Genomic DNA, 23313 nt, shown 5'->3' with positions numbered 1-23313 from the left:
TTCCATCTTTCTCCTTATATGAATAACAATGCAAACTAAGAAAAATTCTATATTCTTTGAACATTTCACAAATCACCACATTGTTTACACAAAGGTTGGCCCCAAAAATGTCCACCTACCTGAACCTGTGATCAAAGCAGGTTTTGCTTTCTAGCTTTGGGTGATGATCACTGCACAACACAACAGATGTGGGCATGCGATAGTTTAGCTTAATCTTTGTATGCCTGACTGTTACAAGTCAAAACACTTAGTGACTGGGCAAACACTGAATTGCAGTGCTGAATAAGGGCCAACAGGTGCAGTCCACCTGGAGGAAAGCATGTTTCACACTTTTCCTCTTTGATGCTGTGAAAGCTGAATGCTCAGTACAGAAAACCACCACCCTTAGCCTCAACACTAATGCACACAATAACACCCTTTAGATTTAGGGTAATGTAATATTTGGCACATGCATTCTTTTCTTCATTAGTCCTACCTTCCCTCATGTCCCCTCTCTGTACCCCTCCTCCACCTCTGATTTTCTTGTCTCATCCCCTTCTCCTTGTGTTCTGCTGTGTTTTGGTGAAATCTCAGCTGGCAACTGTGAGTCGTTCACTAGCTGCTCTCACAATGGCCTCTGGGATTATGCTAAACACAGCGCCTCGGCTGCTCTGCACATCGACCGGCGTCAACGACGCCCTTTGGAGCACACAGGAAAGAGATGGAGGACTCTCAATGAAGATGTCACTGCAATTACACAAGCGCATTTCACAGACACCCTCTCTGTCTGCTCTTCCTTCTCTCACATCCCCCTTCCCCACTTTTTAAAAATTTCTTTTCGACAGTCTTTTGAAGTGCAGCCTCATCTCTTGCAGCTCTTTCATAATGCATGCCCATTTGGAATTTGCATGAATTCACTTTCCAGATGCTTCTGCTGCCATCTTGACTTACGATGATGTGTACTGTACAGTATTGGCTATTGTATTATCATAGGATGAAAAGAATAATAATTGGCTTGTTGTTATGAGTTTGGGTTATTTTGCATTGCTCCTCTCACCACTAGGACGTATTGGCGTGAGATCAAAATGTGTTGTAAATTATTCAGCTTCAGCTACCCCTACACTGATGTCGGAGTGAAGGAAGAGCTTTCTGATGTGGATGATACTGCATCAGGAACTGATTGGCTAATGCTCAATTGCCAACAGTACCTGATGCATTGCCTTCAGCATTGAAAGAAACGTCACAAAGTGCTGGCTTCTCTATTTTCCCCTGGAATAATATTCCTCTGGTTTATGAACTCAAAATATGGTTTTAAATTAGATTTTTTTTCTTACTTTTTTTTTCGCTTCTTAAATGTGGAAAATAAGCAGATTCTTAGTAGTTTTCACACAGTTCCCAAAAATGAATGTGTGTATGTTTGTGTGTGGGTCCATGTATATTAGTCACCACTGAGGGCTGGGGATTAGGTAATAATGATCACAGAGATGTTGTGAAACTCAGAGCAGTACTTATGTTAAGCTGAGGGCCAATCTATCACTCTGGCATTTAAATGTATGTTTATGTTCATATAATGTTCCCCTCTTGTTCGCTGGAGTCCAAACGGGATACCTGCATCAGTGTAGGTCATACTTGTTTTTAGCATGTTCTCTTGTAATGCATTTGTGCACTGTACTACTTAGAATAATACTTTTGTAATGTGTGTGTGTGTGTGTGTGTGTGTGTGTGTGTGTGTGGGTAGGTGGGAGTGTAGGGGTGGGCTTATTGACTTCAGTAACATTCACAGGGAGACTTGGTCACACCTAGAGATCTAACCAGCTCAGCCTCGCCTCTGTGATTTACAAGCATGACTGTCTAATTTTGTTCCAGTGAGGAACAGGACCAAAGGGAATGTTCTCTCATCCTCTCTTTCATCAGTCTTGGATAAAATCTTCTATTAATCTCTATAAACGGTTTGAAAATGCTTCTTACTAATGAAATGTCTTATCTCACTGTTTTTGTGCATGTGTTGAATAGCTTACCAAGTACAATAAAATTCGAGTGAAGTGTAAAACATTTTGTACAGTTTTTTTTTTTTTTTTGATTGTCCATGTTTGTAAAGTTGTGTGCGTGCATATCCTAATGTTTACCCCAATGCATTATTATCTGTGAACAAATCAGTAGTTCTGTGAAAATACCTACTGGAAATAATACAGCTCTTATATGAACATCTTAATGTGATTACATGACTCCTATAATTAGTTTCTTGAGGTTGAGGAGAATCTACTTTTTTTTTTCAAAAGAAAGGAAGGATGAGGATGTTGTGCCATGCAGAATATATCTATTCTTTTATGAACACCCTCTAAGGAAAGGGTCAGGGGGTCAGCATTAAAGGGGCTGGTGCCAAGTCCATTTTAGCCCTGTTCATATCAGCAAGCTCCTGGCACACATGCATGCATACATGCACACAAACACAATCGCTTGCTGTCTCTTCCCCCATGGGAAATCCCAGCAGCCATGCCAATCCAGCAGATGTTCCTAAAGCGCAGGCATCTTGTAAACACCATGAAATGTATTAGAGGCTAATGTAGTGCTTGCTGACAGAGTTCTTCAACACAAGATTTGATTTTACCACCTGCTGCTCACACATTCTGTACATAACACTGGCACTGAGGTCTCACAGGATGAGAGGGGTTTGCATGTGACAGCCAACAAAGTAACTGAGGCTCATTTGTACAGTAAAATATAGAAATAGTTTAGGCCTCTACAAATGTAATGACTTATAGCTCTACATTGGCTCCGAAAAAAAAAACAAACTAAGAAATGAAGGTGATACCGCCATGTCCTTATGTGTATAATATGTTATTACATGAACACAAACTTTTGCATATAACCTAAAATGTGAAAGGCATTTCTTAATGAATTTACAATCAAAAGAGTTTTAATAGATGACTGGCTGATGATAATACTACCGTATTATCTGTTTTTCTGAGAATATCCACTTCCCTCACTGTACATCAGTCTATAGAGGGAGCCACTGAAACTTGCTGATGGTTTACTGCACCCTGGTGAGAGAAAAGCCCGGAGTCAACCTGCCCGGTACACCGCCCCCCAGTGTGTCTTACTGTACTAACCGCATGTTCATCATTTAAGCGCTGCTTGCACTCCGCCAAGCATCTGACATCCACTGCACCGTTTGCACGATAAAGGCCACCCTGAATTCGCGCACAGTAGGACTTGCAACAACAAAGACGCCGGGGACGTTTAGTTCGGCTTGCCGGGAGAGTTTGGATATCCGCAGGTAACTGCAGGTATGTAGCTAAGACATCACGGGATGACGAAGCACTTGCACACATCGTTCTTACCAACAATGAAATCAATTCATCGAATGCGAAAAATGTTAAACTTTTGAAACAAGTGAGTAAAACTCCGGTGGCACTTGTTTCTCTTGTAGTTCGCTTGTTTCAGGGAGTTGTCCAGTAACAAGTGTCAGGATCTTGAACTGTGATGAACAAAGCAAAATCAAGAATAGACACGCACCGTTACCGTGTGATTAGGCAGCTTGTGTGAGGAAAGACGTGTATTTGTCTGGTACAAAATATGAATCAACCCGAGGTCTGCGTGCCTTCATTTTCATAACCCCGATTGGCACAGAGGGGGCATGTTTACGCACGATCTTTACGCGTGTTACGCACTAATCCTTTAGGAAAGGAACGACAGAAAAAACACTCGGTTGAAGTCGCAGATTTACCTGGAGCGGTGCCAACATAAACAACACGTCAGCAGGGGGAAATGTTGGGACTCGTTGAGTAATGCCATCAGTAATGTTATAATTGATACTAAAAATCGTAGGCATGTCAGGCAAAAATGGTCCTGCACACTCAATCCACTTGACGTCTCCGCATCCCGTTACAGTACTTCTCCGACGTTTGGTCGACATGCTGGGGATCTGTGTGTGTCTTTGTGCGGTTTTTGCACATGTTCTCTCTCAGGAGGCTGAAGAGCCGGTCTCTATTACAGTGAGTAAGCGTACCTTTTTTCTACCTGTCAGTCTGTGTTTAATACAGCCTGACATATGCATGCTGCTCAGTTTTTTTCATTTATTGATGTACAGCTCGAGAGTTCCTGAAAGGATACTAAACAATGCGTTGTTGTATGTCCTTCACAGTGCACAGAGGGTTATGAGTACGACAGAGTCAGAGAGCAATGTAAAGGTGAGAAATTGCACATTTATGTAGCTTTTTATACTCCTGTTTTTTTTAAAACGTTTTTCCATGTAAGCTTAATGCAAGTTGTACTTTATCCAAATACAATAATAGCATAAATAGCATATCTGCAATCTTTCTTTCTTTCTTTCTTTCTTTCTTTCTTTCTTTCTTTCTTTCAGACATTGATGAATGTGCCTTGTATGACGACGCATGCAAAGGAGGGATGCAGTGTATCAACCACTTTGGTGGATACCTCTGCCTTCCAAAGAGCGCCGTCATCTATATTAGTAAGGACGGTGAGCAGGTGCCGTTGCCGGACAATCCTGTCCCTGCTGTCCCACCAGACCAGCCTCAGCCCCCGAGGGGTCCTTCTCCAAGCTTTCGGTGCCCACCAGGACTTGCTGCAGATGAGCAGAACTTCTGCAAAGGTAATATCAGCAGCCCAGAAACTTTTCCCCCTCTCTCCCTGTACAGATATATGATTATGGGAGGTACCATGAAAAATTGGCTTCCTTTTTTGTTTTAAAGTGCTTTACAGCAACCCATGGTGTAAACACACGGTTATCTGAGGAAGTGGTGCTGACATACTCCTCAAGAGAGAAATTGGCCTCTGTCAGCAGCACTAGAGGTGTAACCATGAAATAAAGTCCAGAGGTTTAAAAAGGATGGTTGCCACATTATTTTCAAGAGTTTTTAAATCTTCCAGAATATTATAGGTCTTTGTCCTTTGTGAGACAGATTACATCCTAAAAATATAGATACACTTTCAGCCACCCCCTTTTTCTAGCTGCTGTGTTCTGCAGTGTAGTGGCAGAATTGTTTTTCAAAGTGTTTTTATCTCCTTAAAAAGAGTAGTATGCTCTTTTTTACACTTGGCAGGGCTTCGCAGGTATTTGATAATTACTTGCTAACGACTTTAGAGCCCCAGTAAGCTGAGAGCTCAAAAGGTGAACTGTTCATCCATCTGTCTGACAGTCATCAACAGCTTAACTATGCATAGCTGCCAGATGTGTTGCAAGCTTCTCATTTTTTTGTTGTTTTTTTTCCACTCTGATGTCATGTTTTCAAAACCCTTTGGTTGCTCGCAGCGTGATGTTTTTGGCCAGAGTTCAGCTTCTTCCTTAAATTCTTCTTGTTTTGGGTGTTGAAGTCCTGCGCTTCGGGGGGAAAATCAAGCCGCTTTTGTAAAATTCTGGTGAGCTATGTGCTCACATGTACCCCTTACAGCTACAGTAGATATCCTCTGCGCCTTTACTAGGTTGTGGTTTTGGTAGCTGCGCAAAGACTGCGTGGGTGTGATCTTGTGTTTGAGAAAAACTCTTTGATCTTCTCAAATAGGGAGTGGTGGGAGATTCATTCTTTGTCTCACTAACACACACACACACGCACGCACACACGCACACACACACACACACACACACACACACACACTAGTGCCCGTAATTGTTACTTTGTGCCACACAGAAGAGAGAGAATATTTGAAATCATTTGTAACCCTATACAGTACATCTAGTTACCATCTGTCTTAATGTGTGAGAGTTTAGTGGAATAGACGCACCTCTAAAATTTAAGGCAAAAACAAAGTGCAGTAAAGTACAGTTCATGTGTTCAGTGATTAAAAACTCCTCTCACCATGTGGTGTGTGGCTGTGTGGTGAGGTTTGCGGTCGTAGCGCTCCAGTGAAAGTAACAAATTTGATTTTACACCTGGGACAAAGATATGTGTGAGGTGCTTTATGTGTTTCTCTGAATTGGAACCCAATTAGGGTTTATTAGAGTGTAAAACATGGCAGCATATCAGTTAAAGTAACCACATAAGCGAGCTGGCATGGGTATAATACCTATTCACTGGTGAGCTGTTTCAGTGCATGGGCTAAACAATGATAGGCTGTTGCTGTCAGTGTTATTGCTTTGAAATGACTGCAGTTTTAACTGGAAGGCGTCTCATGCTGTTATGTGGGCGTATATTTTCACTGCTCGAATGATATAATCCATGTTTACATCAGTCTCCAGTTTCTCTGTCATTACAGTTAACAGAGCTACAATGAGCCAATTGTTCTTGGACACAGAATTATCTTTTCTTTTTTGCACCGCAGCAGCCTTTCTGAACAGCTATGTACGTATCTTGCTACCAAAGGAATTCCCATTAGCTTTCAATGGGGGGAAACCTCAGTGTATCAAATAGCGCTTACATCAGGCTCCTTCCCTGCAAACTCACCACTCTGTGGAGGAAACCTGGAGTGCAGAGTCAGGTAGGGCAAAGGGGACGATGAAAGGCGGACACTGACTAAATAACCACAGAAGTGCCGGAGCACTGACCAAGCCAGGTTGCACCAGCGTCATGGGTTGTGCAGCTGCTTGCTGTTTCAGTGACTTACTGCTGAGTGTGTGGCGAATAGCAGAGAGGTCAGCTACCAGCGCTGCAAAAAATGAAGCCAATTTTCCACAGCGCAAATTAAACTGGAAAAAAAAGAAAAGCTTCTCTTAAGTGCGTTATTCTTTATGCTGATTAAAAGCAAAACAGACCACAGACTATATAACACTCTTCAGCCTCGTGTTTTTGTTTGATCTGCAGCTTGAGCAGTCATCCCTGTGCGGAAAACTGTTTGCAAAAGGGGGCTATAAAGCCCTTTGGTCCCGAGTGAGAACAGAGGCTTAAGCGTGTGTTGTTGTTGTTGTAGTGACACAGTGTAGGGGAACTTGGCACATTTCTCCAGCCAAGCAGAGAAGCTGTGAACCTTGACTGTATGTATGACAGCTTAATGATTCCTCACGTTTCCACCACCTCCACCCACCCTCCAAAAACACACAACATACATTCACTTGTGTACCCCGCCAGGTGATGCCTCCAAGTGAGATCACTTCCTTGGACAAATGACAGCTGAATCGGTCATAAATCAGGAGAATAGTGTGAAGCTCTTGTTTCTAGATTCTTTAAAGTGTACTGTATGACAATACACCCTTGCAGTTTAGAAATCCCAGCTTAACTGCATCTTCAGTATAATCTTTGACAGATAATTATACCTTATGTCTTTGCGGGTTGTGTTATTCTCCTCGCAGGTCTTAAGTTTACATACTTTGGCTGGTGCCTATTTATTTTTCATCTCTAAATTAGATACTCATGAGCTGCAGTATGAAGCAACATGCCACTCCTGTTTACCTGTCTGGTTTCTTGAGGTCATGTAGGCCACATTACCACCTACATGCCTGACTAATTTCAGCTTTGCCTGTACGCTCTTCACCTGCAGTGGCCGGAAATTTTTCCTAAATATGTTCTATTAAGGCCGTTAAGCCCCGCATGACGGAGAACTTGTGTATTTTTCCGAACAAGGCCAAGCGCATGCAATAACATTTTTCCACACAGATGCAATGCACTTGGGAGGAATATCTCTGGAATGTTAGCCGTGGTTGTTTTTTCCGTTTGCTCCCATCTTTTGTGATGGTAGGAATTACTCACCACCTTGACAGATAAGCATCGGATCGATCTGCGAGGAGCAGGAATGCAGGGAGCGGAGCGAAGAAAGAGAGCCCAGCGGTTGCAAAGCACAGCGTGACCCTGCCAACAGGCTTCACTATTTGACCTTTACGGTTAATTCCTACAGTTCCACTTATTGTTGGCTCATCCTCGCATTTGCTGTTGATGATACAAGCCCCAACCATGAGCCTTTGCCATGCCACGGACAATGTAAAAAGATGTGAAGATAAACAGATTGCTGTAATGCTTTTCTTCTTTTTTTCCTCCTCAGGAAATTCCTTTAGATGTTATCTTGTTAGTGTTTGTTTCCTCTCCAAAAATAAGCGACAGAAATTTGGAAAACGTCTTGTTTTTGTTTTGTTTTTGTATTTTTTTCACAGAGAATGAAGCCTTCAACTCTAAAATTAAACGGATACAGTATACGCCAGATGTTAGATTAAAACATTATGCAGCAATTTTGTTGCTCAGCAGGAGGACGCTGGATCAAACACAAAAGATTTGTTTAATGAAAACATACCCGCTTTTGTTTACTCAGGCAGTAAGACACCTGAAGCACACCTTTGTCCCCGTTGAACCTATCTATTACCAGCAAAGCTCATACCTTCCACCTGTTCCCAGACTCGTGATTTGCGCTCGTCTGCACGATGCTGCTGTTCTAGCGCCCTGTGATTTTACTGCCCGGCTCTTTTGCACCTGTTACACTGCAGCTGCACCTTCGGGCTCTTGAACTGCACATGCTTTCTGGGTCAAAAATAGTTTGTTGTTGCGATAGATTAGATGGGTGAATTACCATGAAATTTGGTACAGACATTTTGCTCCAACTTCCTGTCAGGATGAGCTGTAATAACTTTGGCATTTCTGTTACAGTTGCAAGTGTTTCCTGCATGTACAGCCTTACAGAATTACAGAGTCAGGCTCTAAATGGATTATTTAGTGTTGAGCCATTCAATACTTTATTCACTTCATATTAGCTTTATGATTATTTGTATATTACTCTGCAAAGGTCTTGAGCCAACCCTCATTTCTTAGTATTTTCCTAGAAAAATAGGAAATAAATGGTAAATGGTAAATGGCCTGCATTTGTATAGCGCTTTTCTAGTCCCTAAGGACCCCAAAGCGCTTCACACTACATTCAGTCATTAACCCATTCACACACACATTCACACACTGGCGATGGCAAGCTACATTGTAGCCACAGCTGCCCTGGGGCGCACTGACAGAGGCGAGGCTGCCGGACACTGGCGCCACCGGGCCCTCTGACCAAATATAGGTGCTTTTTGTTCTGTTCTCTGCCAAGATGATCCGACACGGCTTTAATAATGTTCTGGGGAGGCCAATCCATGACTGGTTGTGTTCCACTGTGTGATTTTCTATCTATGTATATTTATACTGCATTGCCAGTGTATCTGGAATCATTGTCATTCTGAAAAATAAAGCTGCTGCCAATCAGATGTCTTTCAGATGATATTAAACGGTGGACCCAAAACTAATAGTACAACATTCTCAACACCATTGGATAAAATCCAACCCCAAACCACGACAGAGCCTCCACCGTGTTTAACAGACAGCTGTAGACATTCACTGTTGTATCACTCTCCTGACTTTCATATATATTCTTTATCTGCTTGCATTATGCTGTATAGAGGGAAAATATGACTTCTTCTGGAAGTTGAGTGACAACTGAAGTCAATTTATTCCCTGGAGGTGAGATCAGTCCTCCAGCTCATGTTACTGCTCTACATTGGGCAATATCCTGGATATAAGCTCAGCACCTGGCTATTAAGTAAGAAGTAATGTCAGAACTGAAATGGCAAAGGCAGTTTTGAAACCATGAAATACTGTGTCCACCAGAGAGCTCTTCCATGGCCACAATATGTGTAAGCCAGGTAATTTATGTGATCTGCACAAAACTTTCACAAGTTATGGTTCAGAGTCAGCAGAAGTGATTCAGAGATGCTCGATTTCTGACAGTTAAAGCTCACTTTCCATTAGCAAACGGTGCCAGGAGGCCTGCTGATGTTGCAACTTCTCAGCCTCGGATAAATGACACAAAGCTCCTTTAACACTGTTTCTATTTCTCGATCATAGAAACGATTTAAACAGCTACAGCCTTAGTTTTGTGCACCCCTTTCTCCATGAAAAATAAACATATGGAATCTAAAAATACACTTTGCAGAATGATTTCCAGCCTTTCTATCTTTTAATGGGTATACCATGGTGACAGTATTTCATCAGCTTCCTTACGCTGCCAGAGAGTGTCTTTCAGCCTCTGTGAATATAATCAAACCATCATGCAGGCAGCCCTGTTTTTGGCCTCAGCCGTGTTGCTGTACAGTATGTTGTTATTGCTTATGGTTTGCTACTGGCTCCTTGCTGCCATCACATCAACAATGGCAGAGAGGAGAAAAGGGGGAAGCAGCTTTGCCGTGCCTCCTCGGTGCAAGCGCTTAATGTTGTTGTTATTATTCTCCCTGAGGTCGGTGCCTGTCCAGCGGCCAGCTGCTTCCTCCTCTGATGTGCTTACATGTGTTGATCTTTCCGTTTACCTCATGATGGAAAGGGACACAGGGCTGCTATAAATCACTTCTTCGCTCTCAGCTGGTTGACACTCACATGCAATCGCGAGCCATGTTTAACGCACTTTTTCTGCTTTTCTTCAAATGATCCCGCTGTTATTTTGAACATGTTTTTTTTTTTTTTCGTTTTTGCAGCTTTACTCCTTCAGTGTCGGAAATTACCTTTAAGGGCTGTAAATGACTGCAACCCAGCTCCTGGCATGTCAGGCGAGCAGAGCGACTGATCTTCTTCGCGCTGAAAAGCAGCAGAATTGCTCAGCACTTCTTTTTTTTGGTTGTTTTTCTAGACATTTTCAGAGTAACAGGAAGGATAATTATCAGTAGGGAATGCGGCTGGCACACTGGACGGATTTTCAAGAACGTCAAGAGCATGCCCGACCTTTGTGGAACAAACTCACAAATCAGTTAGTGAGTGTCAGCATGACTAAAACTCCCATTTCTCCTGAACAATGAGAGCGATGAGAGGGGAATCTTGGGAGTGGTGCTATCAGCAAGAGCATAGAAATATTTCATGCCCTAATACGGATGAAAATACACGGAATATATGATTTTAGTGTCTTGAATTCTTTGATTTCTTATCTGCTTTGTGTTTGGACTTGCTTTGAAAGGGGAACACCACCACTCCCATTCGTCCTGGGGTTGCATTCAAGCCAGCGATAGCTGCATTTCACACTGCATTGCAGAGAGAACTATACACAAATGAAACAATGTGCCGTGCAGCGAGGGATGATATTACAATGGATGGTGTATGACATGCTGATAAATCTGACATTGTAAAATTTTATGGGCCATTAACATCACACGTCTTGTCCCCTGCTTGCCCAAAGATTGAATTATCCAATAATCAGAGGGAAACAGAGATGCTGTCCAACAGCAGGATGGCTCCAACTGTTTTGTTTTTTGGATCAGCTCCTGCTTTCCATTGCAGTGGTTCAGTGAAAACAAGATTAAACGCTCTCAAGTGATAATTACAACAAGCCCTATCATGTCAGTATAAATCTGGAGCACGCCACACATTGTTCTGAATTCAAGCCAAATAAATTTTAGTCCCCCATTTTGGATATATATTAATTCCCCCCCCAGTAAAACTCATATATACACCTTTTTAGAGTGCATCGCTCCGTTCCATAAAACATGAGCAGCTCTAAAAAAGGCCATTTAATGAGCACCTCAAACAGGACCTCCGATGCACGCACACCCACTCATCCATAAACACACACATACACACACTCACATTCTTTGAGCTGCCGCCATTCCCGTTACTCCCTCAGCTCCCACAAGGCATTTAGAATTAATCTCCTTGAAAAGCAAGGAGGTTTTAACTCTGACATCACATATGCACACACGGCCATAAATCTAACTTCAAATCTTAAAAAAAGCCAGTTTTTGTTTAAAAAAAAACTCCACCCTTTTTCTTCATTCTTTCCTTCCACATCTTCCACTCTCTTGCTGGACAGCCTTATCTTTCCCTGTGATGTTACAGCAGGCTCGCTCTTGGAAGAAACTTGCAAGCTATGTTGAATAAACGTTGACAAAAATCTGACCTCGGGGAACAGTCACTTCTCCCCACACGCAACACATCATCACATTTGATGGCTTGTTGCAGTTTTCCTGTCGAGTGTGCAGCATGGCAAACTGTGGAGACTTTATGGGACCTAGGAGCCAGCCAATGTGGGATAAACTCCCACTCCACCACCCCCCCTCCAAACACACCCACACGCACATGCTTACACAAAGTTTTGGGGAACTTTGTATTGGCAGCTCCTTAAAGGTTTAGTGACAAAGTAGCAGTTACCGCAAGATATTCCTGTGAATGAACCTTTGGATTGCGTTCAGCACATATGCTTTTATTTAGACCTCTCCAAGCTTTCTTCCAGAAGAGGGAAGATGACTCTGACTTTTCCGCACACAGAATTTTCATAGGAGCTACACTGTTCACATTCAAACTACTTAGTCATATCCATTTACTAGAAGAGTTCATGGTCTCTACACCTTGCTGAGGAAAATGCTGGGACACAGATCAAACATATGTTCTGTACACCCCTGACACCTTGTTCATTGATTTAGGTAGCCAGAGCCACTCTGACCAACAGTGGCATAGATGTTGCTGGACTCATGCCAGCTAAGTCGCACTAAAACGAGTCCAAATGCACTGATGTAATTCCGGTTGGCAGCAGAACATGAGCAAATGCTGCTATCAGGAGTGGCCATCTCGCCTTGAAGCTGCTGGCACATGTGGAGCAGCTCAGGCTCAGATTTGTCCTGAATTAAGTCAGAAGAAAGTCAACATTAAGTTCAGTCAGAGGTGCTCATTCTGCCCATGAGCACTGGCTTATCCCCTGAAGTTAGTTTGTGAACTGCTGTTTTGATTCTAGTTTAACATTTTGGCGCTAATGTCACATTATTTGAACATGAAAGTAGTTCTAATACTGGCTAGCTGCAGTGGTTAGCTTTGTATGGTCCTAAGTCACTTTGATGTTAAATACAATGCCGATATTAACAGGCTTTCCATAAAATATATTTCCCATTAAATACTGAACAGCGACTGCTTTGTTAGTCACAGTGGCTGTTCCCTTAATTTCTTATAATGTTAAACTCTAATACAGTCTCAAACAAGGATCTTTAAGGAACTATTAATAAGAATCTAAGCACTCCAAAATACATATGTAATACATTTAATGTGCCATGGCAATAAGAAAAAATGGAGGCGTTTTAGTCTGTGGTTTTCTGTCCGTGGCATTTCTGATACATATATGTATACAACAATCATCAATACAACAACATTAACAAAAGAGATAATGTGCTTCATCCACATTCAAAGATAACCAAAGTATACATTTGAAAGCCCATAAACAGGTTAAACATTGCATGGAACTATGTGTGTACAGAAATTATATGCACGTCCTAGGACCCCCGGTAAGGAACTACAGACATGTTTGTGCACACCATATAATAGTTATAAAATACAGAACAACATTTCCTTATTTAATCATTGTGGATACACTGTTTGCAAATGATATACTGACATATCCAGTAGGCATCCCCTTGGAGAAGTTTCAGTTCAAGTTTGCAGGTTTCTCTACTCAAAGTAGAGTATTTTAATACGACAGTCTGTAGGTAGGGGATTAACTCACTTTTTGAGCCAGCTTCAAGTGGTCAATTGAGGAACTGCATGTTTCAGGCCTGAATATTAAACCTTTGGGTCTGGGGATGCGGTGTGGACCAATCAGAAGGAGGTTAAACTGTGAACTGATTTGTTATTATTATTTATTAATGTTCAAATGATTGTAAAAATAATGGCATTGCCAGTTTGTGTTTAGTTCTAAGCAAACACAGCTATGCTTTTGCACCTTGAGTGAATCTGTGTGGTGACGTGGCAAGTTGCCATATTTACACGCAGAGCATTTCGCTGATATCACAGATTTGTTGATGTCTGGCAGTAGGGTAGCGTGAACACACAAGACTGCTTTTTCAGACTTGTATTGTCTGAATCTATTATATAGCCAGAAGGCAAGGCATTTCCAGTCTAAATGAATCACCAAATACCTCCAGTAAGTAGGTGTGGTTATGAGTCACAGGGACTTGATCCTGGCTTCTGACTGCTGTCTTCTGTCTAAGTAATTGTTGACATTCGTTCAGACGTTTTCTTCGTGCTGTACATATGCAAGATTACATTTCCATTATTTCTCTGACACCCACTTCAACCTCATTTTTCTTGCACAGTGTTGCTACTTTGCATATTTACCTGTCAAGGCTCGTAGTCTGCCATCAACCCGCTACTTAGCACAGGTTTAAACAGTATAGCAAGGTGATTGTTTTTTACTCCATCCATCCATTTTCTTGGAGCCTATCCCAGCTGCCACTGAGCAAAAGGCAGTGTACACCTTAGGCAGGTCACCAGACAACCATTCAGCTTCATGGTTTTAGACTTTAGGAGGAAGCCGGAGTACCCAGAGAGAACTCATGCAAACCCCAGCTGGCCGCCAGGTTTAGGCTATATATTGTTCCCAGTATTTATACCCATCACCTTTGGATCTTTGTGGTAATACCATTGGTACTGGTATTGCCACAAAGATCAAATCGGGGGTGTTTACATACATTGCATGTGTGAAATCTTCTGTTCATAATCGGTTGAGTTACATTTCATTTGCAGGTTAAACCTGGATGCTGCACTAGCAGTGACAGAGGCATTGGAATATAATGACAATAGTGTCATTGAGCCTTTGAGTTGGGATATTGGGACAGTATCCCAAAGTGTGATACTGAGCAATCCCGGCATTTGGTTTCTTGCTGACATTTGGTGCTGTTTTCGGATGTCTTTTCCTAGATGTCTTTCAAGCCACATCAGAACACAGATTTTCCAGAGCATCACTGCTTTCATCTTTGTCCTCTACTAAGTGGGTCAATGAGCAACAATCCTTATGTGTGCATTCCACACTTTATGCAGTTTGCACCTGTTGTCTCTAAGGTGGACCTTTAGATAAGCCTTGCTTTTGTCCCTAATGTACTTCATCCTATCACTGCGCCCCCATAGAGCTGAGAACCTTTCAGCCCTCTTCCCTTTCTTTCCTTTAGGGAGTGAAGACAACTTACCTTCTGTCTGGCTTTTCTTTCATGGGCAGCAAATCAAGCCAATTTCTCACCGGCATCAGTCCCATTCGTTGAGGAAGCTGTGGGGCTGGAATATAAGGCATTTGAGGCACTCAGGGAAGGGCATGATCCTCTTCAGGTCTATCACATGAAACATTTCCAGGGAAATATGAGTTGAATTATTTGTTCAACAGAACTTTTAACTGTCCTGCACTGATTTGAATGTGTCGACTGATCATTTATTCTGTTTTTCAGTTGTATTTGATTTCATCTAAAGGCTGCAGGGAGATTATTAATGTCATGTCTTCTAGAGGACACAGTGCAACTATAGGTTTTTCATATAGCTTTATACCTTCCAGGCTCCTGTGACTACTGTTAAGTTACACACGTGCCAAACAGCAATGCAGTAATAGTACCCTCTTCTTTTCCCTTGTGTGTGGTATTGAGGATAACTGTCTGTCATGCTGTTAAACCAATTCTCAGTGGCTGTCTGCATATGATGGGTTGCATCAGACCACCCAAGAGGCCTGCTGGTGGGCCTCAGAGATGAGAGTATACACCATTGGCATATTAATAGTTTGTGTGCGTGTGTGTGTGTATGTTGGGAGGTTACCATGAGAAAAGCCTTTTTTAAGCAGATCTGGCTCTGAACTATCCAAAGTTGGAGATGTGTTCGTAGAATCAGCAGAATCGTCTCACTGGCGTCTCATATTTTGGAGGTTTAATCAGTTCTTTAAAGTGTTATACATGATGTTCAGAACCAGTGGATGTCACACTAGAGCATCGGCCTTAAAACAAAAGAACCAAAACTGAAACTGACTTGGAGCTCTTTTTGTAGCTCTTTATGCCTCAAAATCTAGACAGTGATACCTCTGCTCCTTATCTATGCCAGAAAGGCGCTTTTAGCTTTTGTTTCTTCCATAGAGTAAACTCTGGAAATTCACCTCTGGAAGCTGAACACCGCAGCCTGCACTTTGCCATCTTCCTTTTACCACACAGTGTGGGAGGTCACGTTCTCATCCTCCTTATAAACACCAGGAAGGCCTACAGTTTCAAGGGAGGCACTCACATGTATTAACATGCACGTGCGGCCAGAGCTGCTACCAAGACATTAAACAGAGAAGCTCAGATTACAGCTCATGCAGATTGTACGTATGACAACATTTATTTAAGACATCTTGGAGGTAAATGTGGGCTTGTGCTCCTGAAATTCATTCTCACCCCCTTTAAAGCTCGCCGTACTTTTATCATCTCACTACATGTGAATTATGGTTTGAGAAACAGAAAGTGAATGTGTTTGGGTCTGTTTTAAGTTGATGGATGTCTGTTGAGAGAGCAAAGCGTTATGGTAGACAGCACATGACTTATCAGTAGAGGTGTTTCTCCCTCTTTCATACTCACAGACACACACACACACACACACACGCATGCATACTTCCCTCTTCAAATAACTGTCTTGTTAGTTAAAGATATGATCTGTGTTTTTCCCCTCACCCAGAGCTGCTTGATAAAAGCCGTCTTTATGTAATCGCCTGCTCTCTGTGTGAACATGTGTGTTTATGCCCATGTGTGTAATGTGATGGTGTCAGTGGTCACACATTTTGCTGCCTGTGGAAAACAGTTTACACATCACAGAGCTCATGCGGTCCAGGCACGTCCCTTTGCTTTGTCTTCCATATGTTCTTGTATAATCGACTGCATGCAGCTTTGTCTCAGTTTGTGTGTGCATGTGTGTGTGTTTTTTGCAGACATAGATGAATGTGTGACAGGCAGTCACAGTTGTGGTCCCGAACAGGTGTGCTACAACACCAGAGGCTCCTATATGTGCCAGTGTGCTCAAGGCTACCAAAGGAATGGAGACCTCTGTGTCGGTAAGTCTTTATTATATAAAATGCTTTTTTATGTGATTTTTATTAACCGATTTAAACTCATTCTGCATGACTCTTGTGTACCCCCAGACAGAGATGAGTGTGCCACGACCCACTACTGCATGCACAGGTGTGTGAACACCCCGGGCTCATACTACTGTGAGTGCAAGACAGGTTACAAGCTGGTCAGCAACAACCACAGCTGTGTTGGTAAGCCACTGAAAATCCATGCTGTGTGTGTGTGCATCGTTTTCTCATTTGCAGAGGCATCAATATCAAGACTTTGTACTTTTGTAATGTATATAATAAAGACTATCAAGCTGACCTTTAATAGCACTTATAACTATGGCTACTGCTCCAGACAATCAATAATCAGTAGAGGTGGCTCGGGGATGTGACCATCCCCTGGCTGTCTCCTGGGTGATGGTTTTTGGGGATGTTGTCCTAGAAAGACGTGTGTGTGTGTGTGTGTGTGTGTGTGTGTGTGTGTGTGTGTGTGTGTGTGTGTGTATCCCAGAAGAGCTACAGGAGGTGGCTAGGGAGAGGGAAATCTAGCCATCTCTGCTTAGATTGCATTGCTGCCCCCTTGACCTTGAACTGGATGAGTGGTTCTTCTAGACTGATCAATTTAATAGATGTTTAATATAAATATACGGCTAATAATGACCTAAATAAAGTTAAGTAACTTAGTAGATGTGAGTAGAAGAATGTTAGCTCAAGAGTTAGCTATCAAAGTCCAGTGTTCACACTGACTGGGTTTGTCTCACTCCTCAGTTTTTTGACATGCAGACCCTTGGAGGAAGTCACCTCAACCAAACAAAAGGTGCAAGCAGCCTGAATCCACACTGTAAATCTCCTGAAGTCAAAGGAAGCTGTTGAGTGTGTCACAGAGATGTTTATCTCTGAAGCATATTTAGAAAACCTGTGACTGGCTGCCAGCTCCTATCTATGCAGAAACATGTGTATGTGATTTAACAAACACACATACGCAAGCTGAAACATGTGTAAGTCTGTTTCTGTTGAGCGTGTGCAACAGTGCAGACTGTATCAGTCTTTCTGCCTCTTTTGAACTGAACTGATTTAGCGATTACAAGTTTATGACAGTTCAGATCTGCTATCTTCTGGGAAATTTCCAACTCTGCATGGAAAAAATGGTCAGATTATTAGACAGGTTATAAAAATGACTTGATTTGGTAAAAAGTGTCATGAAGTGTAGGATTGTGGACCCAAATGCAGTCAACACAGAAGGATAGTTAACAGACCAAGACAAGGTCGGGTGGGAAGAAAGCACTATTTACAAACAAAGGAAAACCAGGAGCCTGGATGCTGGAGGGTAACAACTAGAAGGTGAAGATAAGATTGTGTCCATATACTGTACTCTTTGTAAAACCCCTTCTTTTGTTTTAGATGTGAATGAATGTGATGCAGAAAGCCCCTGTCATCACCACTGCTACAACCTGATTGGCTCCTTCCTTTGCCAGTGTGACCAAGGCTACGAGCTGGCTCAAGACACGGTCTCCTGCCAAGGTGCACACACATGCACACTACATGCATAAATGTAACCACCCACATGCAAACACGTTCCCGGTTGTTAACGCACACTGACTTGTTGTACTCATTGTCTACTTTTGTGTGTGCATGTTTTCTGCGCAGATATCGATGAGTGCGGTTTGTCCAGCTACATGTGTCAGTACCAGTGTGTTAACAATCCAGGAAGTTACTCTTGTGAGTGTCCACAAGGATATCAGCTCCAGGCAAACCGGTTGTGTCAAGGTATGGCAGTCCGCCCCTTTTCTTCCTCCCATAAATCAGTTTTTTATTTACTTTTTGTGTTCATTCGTTTATTATCTATCTCACACCCCGGTCTCTGTTTTCCAACACAACAAACTTCCTCTACATAAACTCTTTGAGGATAACTGCTGGTTATTCTTCCTGTCATCATCTGTTTAACCTCTAAAGCAGACCTTAAAGCCACCAGTACTGTCATGGAAAGAATGCCGAGGTTAGGCAAGGCATACGCACAAACTTCGTGTTGCCTTGCTAAGCCACCTCTGTGAATTTATATGCATGATGTTGGTTTCTTGAAGTGGATTTATTTGAAGGTCCGGCATGTTCTCAAAGGGAGAGCTGTTATTTTTTCCTTTCCCCCTCAGTCAGGTGCAAGCTTTATAGATGGAGCCATGAATCTAGCCTGTTGTGTCAGAGGGACGTTTTGGTGATGAATCCAGGTTGCTGTGCCAGAAATAGCCCTGTGGTTTGGGGCACACTTGATGGCTCTATTTTCATGGTACTGAACGGAAAGAGCTTTAGTTAGAGCTCTGTGGGGTTGCACAAGGGGCTTCCCTCCCTTATGGATCTGCGGGTTCCTTCTTCTGTGTCTCCACTGCCAGAACAAATGCTGCTGCAGCAAAAAACAAAAAACAAAAAACCAAACCTCTTGTACATAACCTGAACTTTGACTGTGCTTACACAGTTCTCTTTCAAAATGCTTTGAATTGTTATCTAACTGTTTGACTTTTCACTTACTTTTCTCTCTGTCTCTCTTCCAATCATCACCAGACATAAATGAGTGCGAGACGGGAACCCATAACTGCCAAGATGATGAAATGTGCTGGAACTATTATGGAGGCTTCCGCTGCTACCCCAGAAACCCCTGCGAGCCACCTTACACCCAAACATCTGAAAAGTCAGTAAACGTCACAGGCTCTTTTGATTCTCTCTCATTTGCACAAGAAGTTTCAAAAAGTCTGTCTTAATTTTTGTGTCTGCTTGCAGTCGCTGCATCTGCCGGGCTCAGACTGATTGCCAGGGTCTCCCACCATCAATTGTCTACAAATACATGAGCATCCAGGCAGAGCGGACTGTGCCAGCGGAAATATTCCAAATTCAAGCCACAAGCATATATGCCAACACACACAACACTTTCAGGATTAAATCTGGGAATGATGGAGGGGAGTTTTTCCTTCGGGTATGTTGATGGGGAAAAAAACAAAACAAAAACTGGGTAAAATAATTGTTACGATGCCTGTTGGCAAAGGGGACAAACTGGAGAACCTACAGCCTCCCTGATGCTTAGCAGTATCCACATTGATTGTCACCATCAGTCATCATAGTAACTAAAGCTGGTAGAAATTAACTACATTTTTCAGTCCCGTCCCCCCCCAAAAAGAAAAAAATTAATTGAATCTGTCTGTCTGGTAGATGTGAAGATATTTAATTAATAACTAATAAAGTTAGCATCCATATGTCTAATTAAAAGCCAGATTTCCCATAGTGGTCCGGGGTCGAGGTCAACATGTTTTAAATACTAGGACAAGACTGTCTCGCTGTGTTGCATATACCTGCAAGTATTTCACAATAAAAAAGACCTGTTAGAAAGTTATAGTAGCATATTGAGAAGGCACGCTGAGCATGCTATATGTTTTGTTACCAGTTGTTCATATTGTGCTTTATTAACTGTGACACCATGGGTGCAGTGGGTAGCTAGTTTCGTGTGCCTGTAGTCCGAGGGTAACATTTTTGATGAAAGTTAAGCAAAGTACTTAAAACTGTTTGCTGATATCTTTCAAGATTGAGTCACTGTGCTTTGAAGTATTAACTGCATTTGTTATACTTCTATACCCGGTTACCTTCTGTAATTAATTTTGATAAATAGTCACTATTAAAAGACATATGGTGGTTTGTTTTAGTCTGTTGAACCTACTGTACACTCACTGGCAACTTTATTAGTTTGTGCCAAGAAAATACTCCCCACACCAATACAGCACCAACTGACACAGGGCATGATGGATCACTGCATTCATGTTGTTAACACCAAATTCTGGCCCTACCATCTAAAGCAGGGGTGGGGAACTCCAGGCCTCGGAAGACGGTGTCCTGTAGGTTTTAGATATCACCCTGGGTCAACACCTAAATCAAATGATTAGTTCATTACCAGGCCTCTGGGGAACTTCAAGACATGTTGAGCAGGTAATTTAGCCATTTAAATCAGCTGTGTTGGATCAAGGACAAATCTAAAACCTGCAGGACACCGGCTCTCGAGGCCTGGAGTTCCCTACCCCTGGTCTAAAGGTTGCAGTGGAAATCAGGACCCGTTATACACGGCAATATGCCTGTCTTCTTTTTTCTACTTTTAGTGAGTCTGTGAAAACTGTAGCTTCAATTTCCTGTTCTCAGCTGATAGGAGAGGGACTCAGTGTGATCTTAAGAAAGTTAAAAAGCCGACTTTCTTCAAGGTTCGACATGTTATGCACTCAGAGATACTCTTCTGCTATAAGTGGTTATTTGAGTCACTGTTGCCTTCCTCTCAGCCGGAAGTGGTCCGGCTAGGCTATGTGCCTACATGCATTGTGTTTCTGCCATGTGATTGGCTGATTAGATAGTGCACAAACAAGCAGTTAAACAGGTGTACATAATAAAGTGACTGGTGAGTCTATATTACTAATGTAAAACTGTGTAAAAAAAGATACAATTTGCACTCACATGCTAACACACGGATTGATTGTACTTTCTGCAGCGTTCCACCAATGTGAGTGCCATGCTGGTGCTTACCAAGCCATTGACGGGCCCCAGAGAGTACGTCGTGGACCTGGAGATGATCACTCACCATTTGACCATGAACTACCGCTCCAGCTCACTGCTGCGGCTCACCATCATCGTAGGGCCCTACGCTTTCTGAGCGGCTCAGTTCCCAACAGCGCACACAAGTCTGTAAACATGGCAATGTAACACAGCAGATGCCTGTATCAGCATAACATACTTTACATTTTCATATACATTCAGTATATAATATAGGCTGCCTCAGTCTCAAACAGCAGCACAGCAGTTCCAGTTGCTCAAGTCAGACCACCTTCTGCTATAACATGACCACTGGGCATCTTTTTCTATCAAGGTGTTGATTAAGAAAGCACCAATCTTAAAACGTAGTACTTTTTCTTTAGTATTTTGAAAGATTAATCATTTTGACATAGTTTTGGAGTGCTTGAAGAATAAATGCAGTGTCTTCCCCATATCGTGATTGTCTCACCTTCCTGAGAAATCAGGAACAGAGCAGTGGCACTAAGGAAACGAGGCCTATAGGACACACAACCTAAACCCGATGGGTTTTTGATGGAGCTGCACCTTCATATATCCCTTTGTTCAAACTAGAATTGCTTACAATAACCAGTGTGTGCCTCATTTGTAAGTAAGAGAGAAAAATCTATAGAAATGTACATGTACACGTATCCAGTATGAGCAGCTTTTGACCTTGTAAATCACATCCTCTCTTCTGTTAATTGTTAGGGGTTAGTACTGCTGCGCCCCGCTATTTGTGCAAGTTTCTGTATAGTTTGCCTCATGAGTAATAATTTCCAGAGGAGTCCAGGAACAGTTCAAAAGTGTAAAGGGAGGGAATTAGCCTGTAAGTTGAGAGAATACTTAACTTTATGCTACAGCAGGCCTACTCGTACAATTTACTCCCAGGAGTTAAGTCATGTACATACCTAGGTAACAAATCAGTGTGCTGACGTGTGAGAGGGTGTGAGTGTGTGTGTGTGTGTGTGTGTGTGTGTGTGTGTGTATGTTTGTGTGTGCGATTGCCTTTGTTTATGCATGCAAGCAAATGTAAGTGTGAAACGCAGAGGGGATAGAAAGGGAAAGAGTGAGAAAGAGCTTGTTCTCTGCCCCCGGGTTTGGTGGATGTGGTCGAGCTGTTTATGCGTTTCTGTGATACCATCCTAACAGCTTTCGGTCACAGAGGCAATAACAGAGGTTTTTGAACTCGAGAACATGTACAGGAAATGACAGTTTTCATAATACAACTTGGCGAATTGACCACTCGTTGGTGCCACAGTGATCCTCCAGAGGAACAGCTGGACTTTCTAATGTCAGTCCCAGTCAAAGAAGCCAGGCTGGCACCAGGCTGGCTTGCGTGATAAAGATAATTACAGTGTTTTGCCCTGTAGCTGGTTCATGTGCGACACAGGGGGATTATTAAAGTGTTAATACAATGCCACCAGACTTTTGGCAGAATGAGAAATCTTTCACTACCTGCTTTGCCTTTTATGATTCCACGTGTCCACTCTGGCTTATTGCTGAAACACTATAAACTGTAGATATACAGCACTGAAAACCGCATGGACAATCACCATGTTGTCACCACTCTGTAGTTATAGAAAGTTATCCAGCTTTTCCTAAAACCCTTTAATGTGGTTTCAGCAGTGATCATACCGTAGTGCCTTAGAGGTATAAACATGAAAATGTAACACTAATCTTATCATTTATGCTGTCAAAAGAAAAAACAAGAAAAATGTTAACTTTCTTCCATGAGATGCCTTAATGTTTTTTTTCTTTTCTATTTAAATATATATTTTGTCATATGTACCTTATATTGATTGTACTCTGGAGTTTAAAAGTTATATTGTTGAATAAAATATGATGTATAAATTGGGTCAGGTTGTTCTCTCTTTTTTTGCCCAACAGCGCAGAGGAACGGCTTTAAGATGTGTGAAAACTAATCGCAAGAGTCACGCACCAAAGTAAATATTTTCTGACTTCACATATATTGTAATGGAAAAAGCAGCGGCTGGATGAAATGCTCTGCTGCTCCCCTCGTGCTTTAGGGAAAACGTGAGGATGATTTCATCTGAATTTAACAATGAT

General features: G+C 42.2%; 1 protein-coding gene across 1 annotated transcript; it reads left to right on the top strand.

Moving 5' to 3' along the window:
• The first annotated feature begins 3094 nt into the window (after nucleotides 1-3094).
• Nucleotides 3095-23097, top strand: efemp1 (EGF-like fibulin extracellular matrix protein 1). The gene is made up of 11 exons (XM_006783850.3): nucleotides 3095-3266; nucleotides 3871-3974; nucleotides 4124-4169; nucleotides 4343-4591; nucleotides 16552-16674; nucleotides 16762-16881; nucleotides 18079-18198; nucleotides 18325-18444; nucleotides 19231-19357; nucleotides 19447-19639; nucleotides 21188-23097. Exons 2-11 carry the CDS (start codon nucleotides 3894-3896, stop codon nucleotides 21347-21349), a joined length of 1341 nt encoding a protein of 446 aa, XP_006783913.1. The 5' UTR covers nucleotides 3095-3266; nucleotides 3871-3893; the 3' UTR covers nucleotides 21350-23097.
• Nucleotides 23098-23313: the final 216 nt, after the last annotated feature.

This window comes from Neolamprologus brichardi, chromosome 13, assembly GCF_056152115.1.
Source record: "Neolamprologus brichardi isolate AB-2024 chromosome 13, ASM5615211v1, whole genome shotgun sequence".
NCBI lineage: Eukaryota > Metazoa > Chordata > Actinopteri > Cichliformes > Cichlidae > Neolamprologus > Neolamprologus brichardi.
The sequence above is the reverse complement of the archived record's forward strand: the minus strand, read 5'-3'. Positions and strand labels throughout refer to the sequence as shown.

Coding starts and splice junctions, on each gene's coding strand:
- efemp1 (XM_006783850.3), top strand. CDS start 3,894: ATGCTGGGGATCTGTGTGTGTCTTTGTGCGGTTTTTGCACATGTTCTC. Junction 4,170..4,342: donor AGTCAGAGAGCAATGTAAAG/GTGAGAAATTGC, acceptor TCTTTCTTTCAG/ACATTGATGAATGTGCCTTG. Junction 19,358..19,446: donor TACACCCAAACATCTGAAAA/GTCAGTAAACGT, acceptor GTCTGCTTGCAG/TCGCTGCATCTGCCGGGCTC.